Consider the following 16511-nt stretch of genomic DNA (forward strand, 5'->3'; position numbering starts at 1 on the left):
CTTGTCAGCTTTTAAAAATGTAGTCCTCTCAGGTCAGAGAGGAGGGTGTTAGCAGCATGAGTAGATGAGCTATTGCATTTTTTTTCTTTCCCTTCCTCTTTTCTCCCCCTCCCTTTTCCTCTCTCTCATTCTTCCACCTTTCTTTTGTCTCTGTTTTACCACTTGTTTCCTGCTCCCTCTTATTTTCATTCATATTTATCTCTCTGCCTTAGCCAAACCTTTATCAATAACCTGACAGATCACAGAGTGACTTTAATATCTAGAATCATGCATAAAGTCCAGTGATGATTGCTTGGGAAATGTACAGAACTCCTCAGATCCTCTTGAGAATGGAAATACCCTAATGAGAAGGAGGATTGCAGCAAGGACTCAGTTTGTGTAGCCTAAATTCTTAGATGCAAGAGGAATTATGTACTTCCTTCTTCTTTAAATAGAAGATTGCCCTGGACCAAGAATTGTTTAAAGGAGGAAAGATTGGCTAAAGGGGTTCAGAAAACAGCAAATTTCATTTTTTATTCCATTGATATGCATCATTCTTATTCACATCTTCAGCACATGATTGCAAATATTTGCCTATATGTCTAAAGGCCCCCATCATAATGTATATATCAGGACAAGGGCAGGTTTCTAAAAATTGAGCTGAGTTGCATCTATGAAACTTGGAAATCTCAATGCCTGTGCTGACAAATATCCTGACAAGTAAATACTATACTCATTCAGTATTACATAGTGATTTCATTTGCACAAAACCTCACAATGCTCTGCCACTTCAGTCAAACGTCTAGAGCACTGGGGAAAGGAAGAACGTGTTTATCTTGATCTCCAAAAAGGGATTTAAGGGAGAGAGCAGGCTGTATATTAGACTGTTTTCATTGCCTGTCAGCTATGGTAAACCTGAGCTGTCTGCGGTGTCTCTAGATAAGCAGCAACAGCAGCAGAGGCCTTAGCATGTATGTATGACTGCATTCATTTGTACTTCTTATGTATCTCAAAATTTCTAAAGGCTGTGTAGCATCTTTGGTGGAGCCTTTAACAATTGTGTCTCTGCTAATCACTGGCTTTTATGCAGTGCCCTTAATTCTCAGGTCTGCCAGCTTCAGTGAATGAAGTGTGGGATGAGGCTTAAGTTTATATTGAGTGGATGAAGATCCTCTTTCCTCTCAGAGTCAGCCCTTGTTTAGTTCTGTTGGTGTGGGCACTCTTCAGCAGGGGACCCTGAGGTGGTGCCTGTTACTAATATTTTATGGTACTTCTTCTCCTCCTAAACTTGGGGGGCAGCAAAATGGGGCCTCGGGAGCCACCTCTGTTTGAATGGCTCCTCCTGTGTTTAAATATGGTTATTGATGCTTGTTGGAAAGAGAAATTAAAAATTTGTATCACGCAGTAGAAAATGTGAGAAAAGTAATTTGGGAAATGGAAAATGGCCAGCAGCTTGATTTGTATAGAAATGTGTATGTCAGAGCTGGAAAACTAATGAATGAAGCTCACCTACTTTGTGAAGATACTATGTTGGTGAGGGTTGTTTGCCCCAGATTTTTCTGTGAAATATTGCTCGGGCAACACCGAATAATAAAACAGTGGTACTGTCTATGTGGACTCGTTTCTTTGCCTCCCTAGATACTGATCAGGGTTTGCATAACTGTTCCAGCATGATCATTTCAGAGTTAGGCAGAATGGATTTTGCCCTACCCCAGATTCTGCTGCTTTGGTTGGAGCTTTTGTTGTGAAGTATTCTAAAATCAGTAAAACCACTTGAGTCAGCAACGACCCCTATAAATCAGGAGCTATTGTGTGCGCCCTCATTCTACTGGTGCATGCTCCAAACATACGGTCATTGAAGATGAACTGGAGGGGACTGCTTTCTCTTCACCGATTGTTAAGTAGCTATGATTGTTAGCATTTGTTTGTGATTAGTGAAGCAGGTTTCCTTTCTGTGTGTCCTTCCCTCCCCACCCCCATCTCTTAAGATAAGGCCAGTCACAGCCATTTGGATGCTCTGTTAGTCTATCCTATAATTTTTCCCTTTAATTACCAAAGTAAATGAATTTTCTCTCACGACAAACATTTCTTTAGTCCAGAAATAGTGTCCTTGGTTATGGTAAGCCCTGGTTAGGTTTCTTTCTGAATTCATAGGAGAAGTGTACAAATACTGCCTTTGAGAACAATGCCAAAGCATCAGAAGCTGCGTATTACTTGTAAAGGGAAGATGTGCTAAGTGATTAAATTCTTGCTCCTTCCAAGTTTGTCTCCCATTAATTTATACGAATATGGAGTAGAATGGGCAAGTGACAGAGCCTCTGAGATGAGCCCAGTCCTGGATGCTCTTCCCTTTTGAAATGAGGGACAAAGATGTGTGAGGAAGGTGTATTTGAACCACTGAGCAACTCTTGGTCTGCTTTGGTCCCTTTTTCCAAGATTGTTTCTTCATCAGTTCACCACAAATTTGGGAGGAGTTTGAGGCTCTAAGCAGATGGACATTATCAAGTACTAGTACTGTTTCCTATGAAAGAAAACCATGTTTCTGAGTATAAAATGGCCCCAGCTGTCTTCCAGGCAGCAAGGAGTTCTTGGCGCCTGACATAGATTGTGAATATCAGATACTCAGGGTCAGTGCAGTGTCTCCTTTTTATTTCTTTTCCCCCTTTCCAATTTTATTTTAATAATTAAAAATACTGCTGATCACACTGAATGACTTCTGGCAGAAAGGCGGTCTGTCCCAGAAGGACCAGTTGTGGGCCATCGGGTTTATGACGTCCATAAAACCAGAGCCACATCAGAGCATGGCCTCCCTGAGTGACAGGATTTTTGCTCCCACCAGGATCCTCCATCAACTGACTGCTTTGGATATTTGTTTTGGGTTGGTTTTTTGTTCTGTTTTATTTCCTGATGCATGTGTGACTGTACATGTGTGCACACATTTAAAGATATAAATGAAACAGGTATGTAATGCCCTCTGCCTGTTAGAAAGACTAAAGCCATCAAAATAACAAACGGCGTGTATTTGCTAGAATGTCAAAGTTATGAGTTTATTTTGTAATGATGTGCTCCTGCCTTCATGAGGTAAACTGGCCGTGGCGGAGGTGTTATTAGTAATATGGACTCAGTGGAGCAGAAAGCCGAGTGACCGAGAGATCAGTGTATCAGTCAGAGAGAGGGCAAATGGAAAGAGACAGCAGGAGAATGAGAAAGGAGCCACAGTGCCTGGGCTGAGATTAAAGACGGAGGAGGAGGGGAGCCCAGTGGTCAGATATGGTCTCCCCTGTTCCTGGGGCTCCTTCAGAGGAGTCGCTGGCATGTTGTTCAGCCCGGGGCTGTCTGCAAACACTGGTACTCTGCACTTCCTTACCAAGGAAGGTGGTAATCTGAGAACAATTTTGCTGTCCATATTCCTTTCAGAGAGCCTCTTCGTCCTTCCTAGCTGAAGTTAAATGGGTCTGAGGCCAGCTGGGCCATACTGAGGGGATTACTTTGGTCACCAACTTCCTCATCCTTTGCAACGTCTTGATGTAGGGGCTGACCCAGCATGGAAGGGACCATCTCAAAGCTCCTAACAAGGGGCAAAATGGGAATATACAGGTAGAATTTGCTGGTCTTTCATTTGTTAGATTCTTCCCAGAGTCTAAAAATGAGTAGAAGTTATTACTAAGGAAGAAAAATTTGTGTTGTTATTTTCTGAAGGAGGAGGGGAGAGGGAAAAGAAAAGGTAAAAATACAGTAAGCGCTCTACAACTGTTTAGAGCTCTCCAGGGCTACCCTAGATGACTGGCAATTACTACCCACTCGGCAGTTTGCAGTAGTCAGTGATCAGGCTGCCCGGCTTCCATTGCTGGGTCAGAAAACCTCCCTCCCTGAAAGAAATTATTAACCAGTCTTCGAGGGAAAAAGAAACCCTACAATTTCCAAGTCCACTCATATTTTTTTCTTCCTTTTCTTCTTCTTTGAGGAAAACTTTGTGGTTTCCAGTTGCAGGTACCTTTCAACCTCACACGGGTTAAACTCCTTCAGGGATACACCAGGGATTGAGGCCTTGTGTACTCCCTGGAACATTGGAGGAGAAAGACAGAGGAGAGGCGGGCTTGGGTATAAATCACTGCCCTCCACCCAGCACACTAAGAGGACTTTAGACTCAAGGGTTTGTGTGTGGGTCATGGGTCGCTTCCGGATTTTGCCAGCTTTAGGGCTGTGTGTGGGGACCAACTTCAAAATTCAAATGTAAGGGGAAAAGTATGCCTTTAAAAAAAATTAGGAACCTAAACCTCATAGCGTTTAACTGAGACTTGTCATAAAGATTGTCAAAAGGCAGGCATGTTACCTCTTTGTGTAGACGTGTAGCAATTCCTCTGGCCTGCTCACAGTGAGGTAGCCTGCACTTCAGGGTGCCAGCCTCACCCACCAGCATGGCTCTAGCTGAGTCTGCTACACCTATCTGTGGCAGCTAGGAGAGAGAGAGGGTTGCTGGTTTTTAAATTGCAACAATGTATGTGATTGTTCAAAAGACTTTTTGATTTTTCTAAGCTCTCTTTTTTTTTTTTTTTAATTTTTTTTTTTTTTTAACGTTTATTTAACATTGACAGAGACAGAGCATGAGCAGGGGAGGGGCAGAGAGAGGGGGAGACGCAGAATCTGAAGCAGGCTCCAGGCTCTGAGCTGTCAGCACAGAGCCCGACACGGGGCTCGAACTCACAAACTGCGAGATCATGACCTGAGCCAAAGTCGGAGGCTCAACCGACTGAGCCACCCAGGCGCCCCAAGCTCTCTCTTTAAGACGAAGGAACCACAGAAGCTGGAATCTGTGTCTTGTGGAGAAAAGAACCCATTTTAGTGAGAATCGCAAAATAGACTTTGCCTTTATTTCTGTCAAGATGAATGTGTTTTCTCTTGCTTGTTTCTCTAGGTCCTTGGGCGGGAAGTATACACCTCCAATAACCAGCTTGGGGGCATCCAGATCATGCACAACAATGGGGTGACCCACAGCATCGTTTGTGATGACTTTGAAGGGGTTTTCACTGTCCTACACTGGCTGTCTTACATGCCTAAGGTGAGCCCTTTGTACCCAGCATTGACAAAGCCCACAGAACCAGGCCTCTCCACCAAGGATTACAGGGCCTCTGTGTTTGAGGTCTCCTCCTTATGGGGGAGAAATTGTTTTATGAAATATTCCTCTGGAAGTTGTTGGTTTCTCTTTTCCTTGCAGGTGTCTTTGGGTTTCTACCTTAAAATGCCTTTGGATTTCATTGGTATAGGCCCCTTTCTGATGTTTTCCAGTCACAGAAGCCTTCATGGCCTGTCTGAGCTCAGATCCCAGCATACCAAGGCCTCTTCCTCACTGTGGGTTTTCTCCTTTGCAATAGCCATCCATCCCCCTGGGAAGCTTCCCCTAAAGCATGGAAACACTGAAATCAAGAGTCAGAATGTACCACATTTTGCCAGGCTCCTACATGATACTTGAGACCTGTGCATGTGGTCAGGGCTTGGCATACAGTTGGGATGCCTCTCAGTGATGACTGGGACAGATAGGTGTGATTCCGTATGTGGTCCCTACTGCCTTTGTAATGATTGTGGCTGAGCTGCTACTACAGGCCTATTGTTCACTGATTGCTATGCTCTTTCCTCCCCACTGCCTTTCAGAATGTGCACAGTTTAGTACCTCTCCTGAACTCCAAGGATCCTATAGATAGAATCATCGAATTTGTTCCTACGAAGGCCCCCTATGATCCTCGATGGATGCTAGCAGGCCGTCCTCACCCAAGTATGTATTTTTTGAGGGTCCTGTGGTACCCTGGCCCTCAGACTATCCGTCTTCCTTTTATTCACTAACCAATTCCTGCACAACAGTACATGACAAAACAGAGCTACTTTAGTAGTCTGGAAATGAGACACATCTTTAAAACAGCTCTCCAAAGATTAAGGTGGAAAACCCTTCCAGAACAAATGAGAAACAAAGGAAATTAGATGTACAAGTCAGTCTCTGAGTCATAAGCAATACAGTACTAATACATTTCTTCTGTTAATTCTGTTATTAAAGCACTTATTACTTAATGGGTTCAAAGACTTTAAATCTAAGCAATAAAGGCATAGAATCTTCGACCATCTAATCTCTGTAAACAAAGATTAATCAGATCAGTTTTAGAAAAGATATTTGACCTTCAGTGTAGAACATGACTACACTCTTGTCAGCACACTATTTCTGAGCATTCAGCCTGCCTGTGCCCTTTTTTCTTATGATATTGGTAATAGTTGGGACTTGCTGTAGTTATTCATGTAAGATTATTTTATAAGGTCATTATTCATGAAGAGATTGTCCAGAACTCTTGACTTCATAAATATATTGAGTGAGAACAAGCCCTCCCTCCATGTTTATCTCATATATCCCTGTCTTGTGGCTGATTTTACCTATCTTCAAAACAAAAAAACAGAAAAACAGTGGTGTCTCTGTGTAAGGTGAATGTACATTCTCACTTGCCAGTTCATTAGGCTGCTTTAACAAACCTTACTTCTCAGGTGGTTCTTTTGTGAGGCCCCAAATCCCCCTACTACATTTTGAATCTGTTTTTTTCAGGTTATTTGAGAAAGTGTTCTTCTTTGCATGTTTATGGCAACTATTTCAAAGAAAGCCTTATTATCTAAAAGAAGAATGGAATGCAGAAGATAATTCATTAAATTTAAGAGTCATTTTGATTTTGTTGAAAGAAAAGAAGAGGTCTGTGTAAGGAAGACTTACTAAACCTCTGTGGGTACCCACTGTGAGCTAGGTGGGACTGCAAAGCACTTTCATATACATTATCTTCTTTAGGCTTTCTACTTCTCAGAGATAAAAAAAAAAAAGATCACTACTTTAAAAGCTCAGAGAAGTTAAGTGATTTGTGCAAGGTCACACAGCTATTACTTAGGAATTGGAACTTAATCTGCTGTCCAACTATAGATAGTATAGAAAAATCACCAGAGGAATTTCAATTTCAATTTTTACCTGTTGTCTTCAGTACCTTGTCTTACTTTTCATAAAATGAAATCGTTTTTCCTACATAGCCAGAAAAAATCACCTTAGTAATCTCCCTACCTCTCATATGTGTACCATGATTATGATAAGAACTATGAACCTAAGATCTTGTCAGCCTTAAAATCCAGAACTTTCCTGGGGGAATTCAGAACAAGAGTCAGTGAGTCTTCTCCTGGGAATCATGAGGGTGGTGGCAGGGCAGGGGGTGGGGAGGGGCATCTTAGTTGACTTATAAGTTCTACATCTGAACTGAACACAACCTGCTCTTTAAGGTTTCGGGGTGGGGGTGAAGTGAAGTCCACCTACACCAGCCATGGCCCACCAATGACCCCCCCCTCCCCTAGTCAAAATACAAGGTGGGAAATTTTTTAAAAAAGAAAGTCTTTCCATTTTGATGAATTTTATAGTTCCAAATCATTATTATTGAAGTAAGAATCGTAAAATGATCCAAGCATACAAAGTTAAAATTTCAGTATCCTGATACACTTAGAAGTTTGATTTAGAACTTTCATCAAAATTTGAGCCCTCTTTCATGGGGTGGACAGATGTGTGTGTATGTAGGTGGGCATTATCCTGGCCATTATTAATGAGATCCACAGAATAAAATGAAATTTGTGATAAACTAAGTTTTCTGTTTTTTGGATAATATTTTTTCATCGTCTCCCTAGTAATTCATCCTGCTGTCTGTGTGCAGCTAACACTCGCTCCCAAATCGAGTGACTTCAGATTTTAATTTAGTGGAAGCGTTAAAGAAAGCAGATGATTCCCTGTGATAAGTTAAAGCAGATATCTTCTAGGTGAAAAGTTAAAGTCATTTATTAGAGGAGATAGTGCTGTGATATTCTTCAAACTGACGCCCAACACGAGACCAGAATCTAAACGATCGGCTTTGGGCTCACGATAGAGAGATAATTTTGAAATGGATGATCACATTTTACACTGCGGCCATAGAGGCAAGGAATGTAGAACACAGTAATTACAAATTTAGTCTTGATAAAACACTCTCCATCCTGTTTAAGTCAGCAGAGGTTAGCTTGCTCGGATCTCCACTTTTAATTGGTTTTGGACTTGGGTTTTTAGGGGGCGGAGGGCCATGTTCAAATTAGAAGGATCACTGAGAAACCGTGAGCTGAGGGGCAAGCTAGGAAACCGTTATTTGCAGAAGATTTTATGGGGCCTTGGTCAAACACGGATACCTGTGGAACAAAAGTTTTTTTCTTAACCTGAGATGTCAAAAGTTACGTGTCTTGCCAGTAAGGAAATTCTGTGTGCAAGGGTGGTTAATGACATTAAGTGTATGCATCTTAACCATTACATTTTTGCTACGTGTCAAGAGTATGTGGGCATGGCCCTTCCTTAGAGAAAGATTATAGTTTGTCAGCTGTAAGTAAAGGGGATGTATCTTGCTGCTTTTCTAGCAAAGAAGCCATTCCCCTTTTCCTTTCCCCACATTTGGGTCCTCATCTGATCATTAATACTTATCATTGGCTGTCTTCAGCTTTCCATTACAAAAAAGTCAGTGGAATCAAACAAAATTGTAAGCTAAGTTTTAAAATAGAAATAGACATTTTGAAAACACTTTAATGACTTGGCTGCCTTTTGACAAATGTTTGTGGTGTTTTGAAAAAAGCCAAGTTATTTATTTAAAAGCATGCAAACTCTCTGCTAGCTGAACCCCATCGTTTAACAATAAATGATGCTTTTGCTGATAAATGATTCTTTTTATGCAGACTAGCAAATGAAATAGGAGATGATGTCTGAAGGCAGATGAACATTCAACTGCCTAATGCGTGCATCTATTATAATATGGTTAAAAACAGCAACAAACTCCCCAAAATAATCCCCCAAATCCAACCTTAAATTTGCCAGTTCCAGTGCATTTTCAGTGGATTGATGATCTTTATTCTCTCTTTGTTCTCTTTCTTTCCCTTCTGTAGCCCAGAAAGGTCAGTGGTTGAGTGGATTCTTTGACTATGGATCTTTCTCTGAAATCATGCAACCCTGGGCACAGACTGTGGTGGTTGGCAGAGCCAGGTAAGAGCCCTTTTGTTTTGGAAGCTCTTCTTCCTCCCAACTAAAACCAAGAGAGGAAAGGGCCATAGCTATATAGGTTTGTTTTGTTTTACCAATAATGCTCTCTTTGTCTAAACTTTCGAAGAATATTGGATTATAGTCATGCCCAACCAAGGCAGCATAACTGAAGTGCTGGTTCCCAGTAGTCATTTACTGTGTCACTCCAATGATGCGTTTAATCTGAAGTCTGGTTTTGACACTTCCTTTTTATAATGCTGAAAGAAAAGCTCTCTGAGGGCTGTAAAGCCCAAATACAATAGCCATAGCCCACCAATGACCTTCCCCTTCCCCAAAGACCATTTTCTTTCAGAGGCAGGTGACAAATGAATCAGACTCATCTACCTTTCCATGTAACCCAAAAGATCTATGTAACCTAGAAGAAGTCCCTTCCTGGCAGTGAGATTATTTAAGTAACAAACGTACTATATTGGTTTATCATCAGATTTGAATTGCAAAAAAATAAAATAAATAAAATAAAGAAGTTTGCCTGAAATAGGAATTAGTAAAATAAACTGGGATAGATTGCTGGACTACCTATATTTTTCAAATGGGAAATTGAAGTTTCTATTAAATTTTAATACCCCCTCTAAGAAGTGCTTCACTCAACAGCAAGCTCTGCACGAAATCATCTGTAGCGCTCGCTATAATGAGCACCTGCCAAGGCTGATCCTAATCTCGTTCTGCACTGCGGAGACATGCTGCCCCAGGGACCCACATCTGGAACTCACCTTCCTCTCAGGGGCAATCAGTTTTCCTTATCTTGGTGAAAAGTGGCACCTGCTCAAGACTCTCAAACATGCCACATTGGGTTGAGATTTAGATTCTAGCCTTGAAAATAATTCTAGGCTTCATGGTTCTCTCAGTACAGCAGGTCAGCACGTCTTATGCTGCCAATGACAAGGAGCCATCAGATGGCAGATCCAACAGACAGGGTCTTCCACTGTGACTCTGAATAAGAGTCAGGCCTGGAGTTAGCCTAGACTGAAACTCACAGGGGCTAGCTCCCATTTTCTCTCACGTCTCAGGTCTTCTACCTCACCACGGGCCTCCGGGTCCCAGTGAGAACTATTCTTTGTGCCTGGTAAAATTCCATGGGGGGGTGGGGGTACACTGGAGATAGAACCCTCCTACCAGAGTCTATTGGTTTGTTATGGAGGGTCCTTATATCACAGACCAACTTTTTTGAAAATTTGTCTGTTACCTATTCTGCTTCAGTTTTTTGTCTGTAAAAATCATGACAGATTTTAAGCCTCAGAAAGTGAAACCTTTGTTTAGGTCTTTAAGATCCTCCCATGGGAAACAGGAAAATGCTTTACACTTATGATTGGAAGAATAAGGATTGTTCTGTGAGCAAGATCAGTCAAGCTTGGCTTTAGTTAGCTCTGCCATTGTTTATTGCAACACCCACTCTGACTTCTTCCTTTCTTTCCATCTGATGAGTTCTGGGCTTCTTACTCCAAACACATACACATGCTCACAAGTATATAAAACACAAATGGAGCTAGCTTCTTTCAAAAGCAATGGTATTTCAAGAAATAAATATAAATGTATTCTTCTGGGATTGTTACTGTAAGTGCTGCCAAAACTCATCTTTGGTATGTATGTTTGGAATATGTGTGCTATTGGCTGTAAATTGTCTTTTATTATTCCATGGCACCTTGTCCAGGGACACACTATAAAACAAGATGTAGCATCTTCATGTGCTAGCCTGATAAAATTTATATGAAGTATAATAGAAAACAGAAGTTGTTCTGAGCTGTTTTCAAGTTCAATAAATAACTGTAATACTCGGATAAAGATGTTCTTTATTAGGTCACATGGGCCCTAATATATAAGTTATAAGTTACCGATTTAGGGTGGCTTTTGCAATTACAAGTTTCCAGTTGGATTGTTAATCATTGTGAACAGAAATATTTCTAAACCCTCCTGTGTACCTCCTGCTCGTTGTCTGGTTGTCTAGAGGGCTTTTGATTCTGATTCAATGCAGGCAAGTGACGAGGGGGTGGGTGGTCCCCACTCAGGCCCCTGTCAGGCCTCTTGTGATGACAAGAATCCATTTCCAGTAGCCAGTGTAAGACTATCCTTCATGGAAAAGTTTGTTATGGAGATGCTGTGGGGAATGAGAGACTATAACCCATCCCAGCCCTAGCCCCAAGGAATGCAGCTGAGAAAGTGCAGCCTGAATCACATTTTCCAGAGTAAGCACTCACGCCGTACCTTACAGCAACCACCATCCCCCTCTTCTCTTTCTTCCTGATTTTTATCAGGAAATCTTTCTGAGGACCAAGTTAGGAGGGTATCATGGAGCATAGATGCAGAGCCTTTTCCTGGAGAGTTTTTTAAAATTAACATATGTTGGAGATTAAATGTATACTTTTAATATAGATCACCTATTTCACCAAGATTACTACTGCAAGCTATCCCTGTTCCCCTGCTCTCTTCCAATGAAATAGAAAGCTAAGGGCTTATTTAACCACCTCTGCACCCTTGGCACTGCTTTTCATCTTTCATCATCTCCATAAACACCTACACATTTCCCATTCATATACCCAGTGTAAGACCGACTATACTCTCAAATAATCTTATCCAGAACCACAGTATTAGTACTCCATAGAAATGGCAGCTCTATTCCAGCAATGCCAGCTTAAATTCTCGGGTGCCTCCTACCTTTCAGACCTTTTCTCTCTGTCTTCACCAAAGCAGTGCTCTAGAGTGATCTGAGAAATTTCATTTGGCATCCACAGAGATAGGTGTGTGCATGTGTGCATATATGCGCACACACACATCTAGACTGTTGAGTGTAACTCCTGAGGCTCCCCTAGTACAACCCTTGGTTTGAATTTATCATGTGGAGAATAGAAGTGATTCTGAGGGGAGACTCCCCTGGATTTATAAAAATGTATAGTATTTATCAAATCCAGTCTCAGATTTCACCCCTAGAAGCGTCAGATTTCCCTCTGTTCTCTGTATTTGCAGTCTCCAGTGCCCCCACCGTGATGTTGTGATGTGGGGCTGGAAAATAAATGACTAGCTGTACTGTTTACATATATCAGATTCTTATTTGGGTCATTTTTTATCAGGCTAGGAGGAATACCTGTAGGAGTAGTTGCTGTAGAAACCCGAACAGTGGAACTAAGTATCCCAGCCGACCCTGCAAACCTGGATTCTGAAGCCAAGGTAGGTGACCTCAAGTACCCTGTGCTACTGTGCTTGGAGCTGGATTTCCCTTCTGCAGAGCTTGTGGATATATCGGGGGCATTGCACACCACCAATTTGGGAGGGAATGGTAGTCAGCATCCTTGAGTAATTTCAGACCATCATGTGCTCACTTTTAAGGTGACTCTCAATGGACTGCAATCTACCTGAAAAATTACTTGGGCCTTTACAATGGTCTTGTTGATGCTAGAAAACAGTCTAGATTCATTGCAGCTGAGGGCTCTTTGGTCCCAGATTCTCTGAACACACACATGGGTAAGAAGTCTGCCCTAACGCCAGAGGTGAACACTGCCACCCATCTACTTTTTTTAAAGGGTAGATTACATTCTGATAAGATCCAGAAAATGAGGGTGGGGGAAACTAGGGACGAGGTTACTCAGCAGTGTCACGTCAAATGTTTGCTGATCAACTCCAGTATGGAGAAAGCTGTACTAAGCACAGAAGCGAGAGGAATGTAGACTATGTACCGTTAGCTTGCTTTGAGGACTGGTGTAGTTGAGCCATGTACAGTTGCTTTCTGGAAACCTAGAATGAGGATTCCCAAGACTGCATTCATCCATTAGAAGCAGTAAAGTTTCCTTCTTCCGACTGAGGAGTGGTAGTGTACTCAGGACTTAAAAAGAGGAGAATTTGACAAGTCAAAGATCCAGGATCCTTTCTTCTTTTTTTTTTTTTTTTTTAATTTTTTTTTTTTTTAACGTTTATTTATTTTTTTGGGACAGAGAGAGACAGAGCATGAACAGGGGAGGGGCAGAGAGAGAGGGAGACACAGAATCGGAAGCAGGCTCCAGGCTCTGAACCATCAGCCCAGAGCCTGATGCGGGGCTCGAATTGACGGACCGCAAGATCGTGACCTGAGCTGAAGTCGGACACTTAACCGACTAAGCCACCCAGGCGCCCCTCTTCTTTTTTACTTCAAAGATGATCCTTTTTTTTTTTTTTTTTTTGAGTTTTATTTATTTATTTTGAGAGAGAGTGAGAGAGCGATCACGTGATTGGGGGAGGGGCAGAGAGAGAGGTAGAGAGAGAATACCAAGCAGGCTCCACACTGTCAACACAGAGCCTGATGTGGAGCTCAAACCCACGAAAATTGTAAGATCATGACCCAAGCTGAAATCAAGAGTCGGACACTTAACCAGCTGAGCCACCCAGGAACCCCAAAAGATGATCCTCTTGATGAACAACAGTTTTTGTGTATTTGGTTTGGTTGAGTTTTTAAAGTAAACCAGTAAAACTTTGTTCACCTTGGAGAGACTTCCCCTCAAGCTCCACTGTAATTGTGTCTTCCTCTTTGACTTTCCCCAATAGATAATCCAGCAGGCTGGCCAGGTTTGGTTTCCAGATTCTGCGTTTAAGACCTATCAGGCTATCAAGGACTTCAACCGCGAAGGGCTGCCTCTGATGGTCTTTGCCAACTGGAGAGGCTTCTCCGGTGGGATGAAAGGTGATTGGCTTGGCTCTGGGCTGGAGGGGCATAAACTGATCCCCAGAACCTCACAGCACAGAGGAGGGTTTATACTGGGCAGAGCCAATGGATTTCCTGACAACCATCACCCTAGGCTTTTGGGGGATCATACTTCCTCTGAAATATATCTTCTGAGTTGCAGCTTGAGTGGGAAAATTCTGGATGTTTTACAATTCCATACAAAATTTCAGAACCGTCTACTAGTGTTCTCTAGACGGGCTGCTGTTGTGGATTTAGCTTTCCCGGATGAATGATGACTGTTCTGATGGTCCTGGAGAAATGTGATTGTGCTAGTCTCTGTCCCTCTTTTCTGAGCACTTTTTGTTGATGTTATGCTCTAACACTCTATAATGACCAGGGTAGATACTGAAATTAGCCTTCACCAGAAGAAAATGAACAAATTCTGTACCAGAGGCTGTTCTTTGTGGTAATTTGTGGTGTATTTCATTCTTATCCAACAACAGCCCTGGGCCTATGGCTCCAGCATATTAGAACATTATTATACAGGCTCTGTTCTGTGCTATGGGAATCGCTTAGTGATCTCAGCAGCTAGTATCACCATTTACTGAGAATCCTCCCTGTGCACAGCTACTGTGGATTGTTCAGGAGAGCCAAAGGTAACACCTTCTACCTGTTACAGCAGCGAAGCTATCTCTCCAGTGGCCAGAGATTCATGGCCATGCTGAGGCCAGAGACTACATACCAGGAGGGGATGAGTACACTGATGAGTGTAACTTCATTCATGGGGGGAGGAGTCTGGGTTCTGTAGCAGTATAATGAGTGAGGGGAACGGAAGGAGGGAGGGGTTGGCAATGCTGGAGTAGAGTGGTCAGAGATTTGGACATATCAAATGCGAAAGAATGAACCCGGAAATAGCTTAGCACAGGAGCATCTTTGGCTCTGAGGGAGGAAAAACCTGAGGAAGTTAGCCCTTTTATAGGTTATCAGCTGTGTATGGAGAGAGATTAGAGCTTTGTGCCAACAACTTTCCCTTCACCTGGCTAGGAAAAGCCCTGTACAGCCAGACTTCCCTGGCAAAGTATAGAAGACTAGTGTGGTTTTTCTTTTCTTTTTTTTCAGTTGTAAAGTTTCCCTTTGCCCATATTTGCTGGAAATCTACCACATTTTGCACTTTTCTTGGGGGAGACTTGGACTATACATTCAAATTAATGTTTTTATACTTTGATAGACTCTCAGGTGGATTTTGTGACAAAGATAATAAATCAGTGGAAATGCCGTGAAATACTGAAAGTGTAGGTTCAACAAGTCAATCCTGGACATTGTTATTGAGTTCCTACGTGCAAGGAACTATGCTAGCTGCTTCTGAGAAAACAAAACTGAGTCAGAAAGAGACACTGCCTCAAGGAGTCGAGAAAAATGTCTCAGGCAAAATGATAAAGCCACAAAGTATAAACAAAATACTACAGTGTTCAAAAGAGTATGATACTATGCTGAAGTGTTTTTCTCTGCGGGGGGAGCCTGAGACTCCTTTCATTCCTTTATATGAGGTTTATTTAGCATCCAGCTTCACTTTATCCCACATTTCTTGGCTATACAATTTACATTAAGACTTAGAGGAGAGAATGCAATGCCGGTACTCCTTAGTTCTCTCTCTTCCCGAGGGCCACTGAGAATTCACTCTTCCTGACCTTCCTTAGGAGTACGTCAGCCTGGCTCTTTTGTCCTAAGGACTTCAGAGTTCAACAGCTTACTGCTTGTAGGAAAAGCTTCAGTTCTACTGCATGTGGCTCAGGCCCAGGTTGGCTGCCAGCCCTGTAACAATAAAAGCAACAACAATTAGGAGTCATTGAGCTCCTTTCGCCAGAAACCGTGCTAACCATTTTATGTGCACTGTCTTACATAATCGTCACAACAAGCACTTCCGAGGGGTAGGCTGTAGTATTTATCTGCCTTTTACATAAATTGAGACTTAGGTTAAGTAAATTTCCCAAGATCATTTAGCTGAAGAATGACAGAGCTGGGAGAGGAACACAGATCTGTCTGACTTCCTCCAGCACAGTTGGCTGAGTTTAGAGCCTAGGACCAAACCAGGTCTACCAGAACATCCCCTGGAATAGATTGTGTAGGTTCCTGAGAAAGTTCTTAGCCACCTGCCTGTCTTCTGCTTTGATGTTGTCCTTGGTCACTGTGATAAGAAACTCCAAGTGGTCAGATAGGAGTTACTTTTTTTCATATTGCAGGAAAGTACATATAACATAATGTTTATCATTTTAACCATCTGTAAGTGTACTATTCAGTGGCATTAAATATATTCACATGTTATGTAACAATCAGCACTAAATATACCCCAAACCTTTTCATTATCCTTGACACAAATTCTGTACCCATTAAACAATAACTTCCCCCATCCGCCTCTCCCCCCTGCCTCTGGTCAAAAATGAGTTACTGGCCTGATACAGTCCAGGGCCCGTTCTGTCTTCAGAGTTTTGGTGCTGCTGTATCCATTATCACTTAAGATAAATAAGCTTTGGGGAAGATAGAGATCAGTGTAAATGTAGGAAGGGGAAGAACATTGTCTTTCATATTTACATACAGGTCAGGATGTTTTCTACATATTATCTCATGTAAAGGGACCTAAGCTGAGAGTCATTCCATATCCCTTGGGGAGATGTTTGCAGTTTTGGTTTCAATACTGGCTGGGGATTATGCAGGGAGGGAAAATAAACAATTATGCCATCCCTCAGTGCACACAAACACACAGCCAGGAGCCGACTGCACTGTGGGTAAAATGACTCCAAA

At 42.1% G+C, this 16511-nt stretch overlaps 1 protein-coding gene across 20 annotated transcripts in view; it reads left to right on the top strand.

The window, feature by feature from the left end:
• The window catches only part of ACACA (acetyl-CoA carboxylase alpha), a 276865-nt gene that overhangs the window by 228370 nt on the left and 31984 nt on the right, over positions 1-16511 (top strand). For all 20 annotated transcript variants that reach the window (XM_060646608.3, XM_078437425.2, XM_081791233.1 and 17 more), the window contains 5 exons: positions 4895-5038; positions 5629-5749; positions 8935-9031; positions 12151-12247; positions 13595-13730. In XM_060646608.3, the coding sequence (XP_060502591.1) occupies positions 4895-5038; positions 5629-5749; positions 8935-9031; positions 12151-12247; positions 13595-13730 (595 nt within the window). The remainder of the gene's footprint in view (positions 1-4894; positions 5039-5628; positions 5750-8934; positions 9032-12150; positions 12248-13594; positions 13731-16511) is intronic.

This window comes from Panthera onca, chromosome E1 (assembly GCF_046562875.1).
Source record: "Panthera onca isolate mPanOnc1 chromosome E1, mPanOnc1 haplotype 2, whole genome shotgun sequence".
Taxonomy (NCBI): domain Eukaryota; kingdom Metazoa; phylum Chordata; class Mammalia; order Carnivora; family Felidae; genus Panthera; species Panthera onca.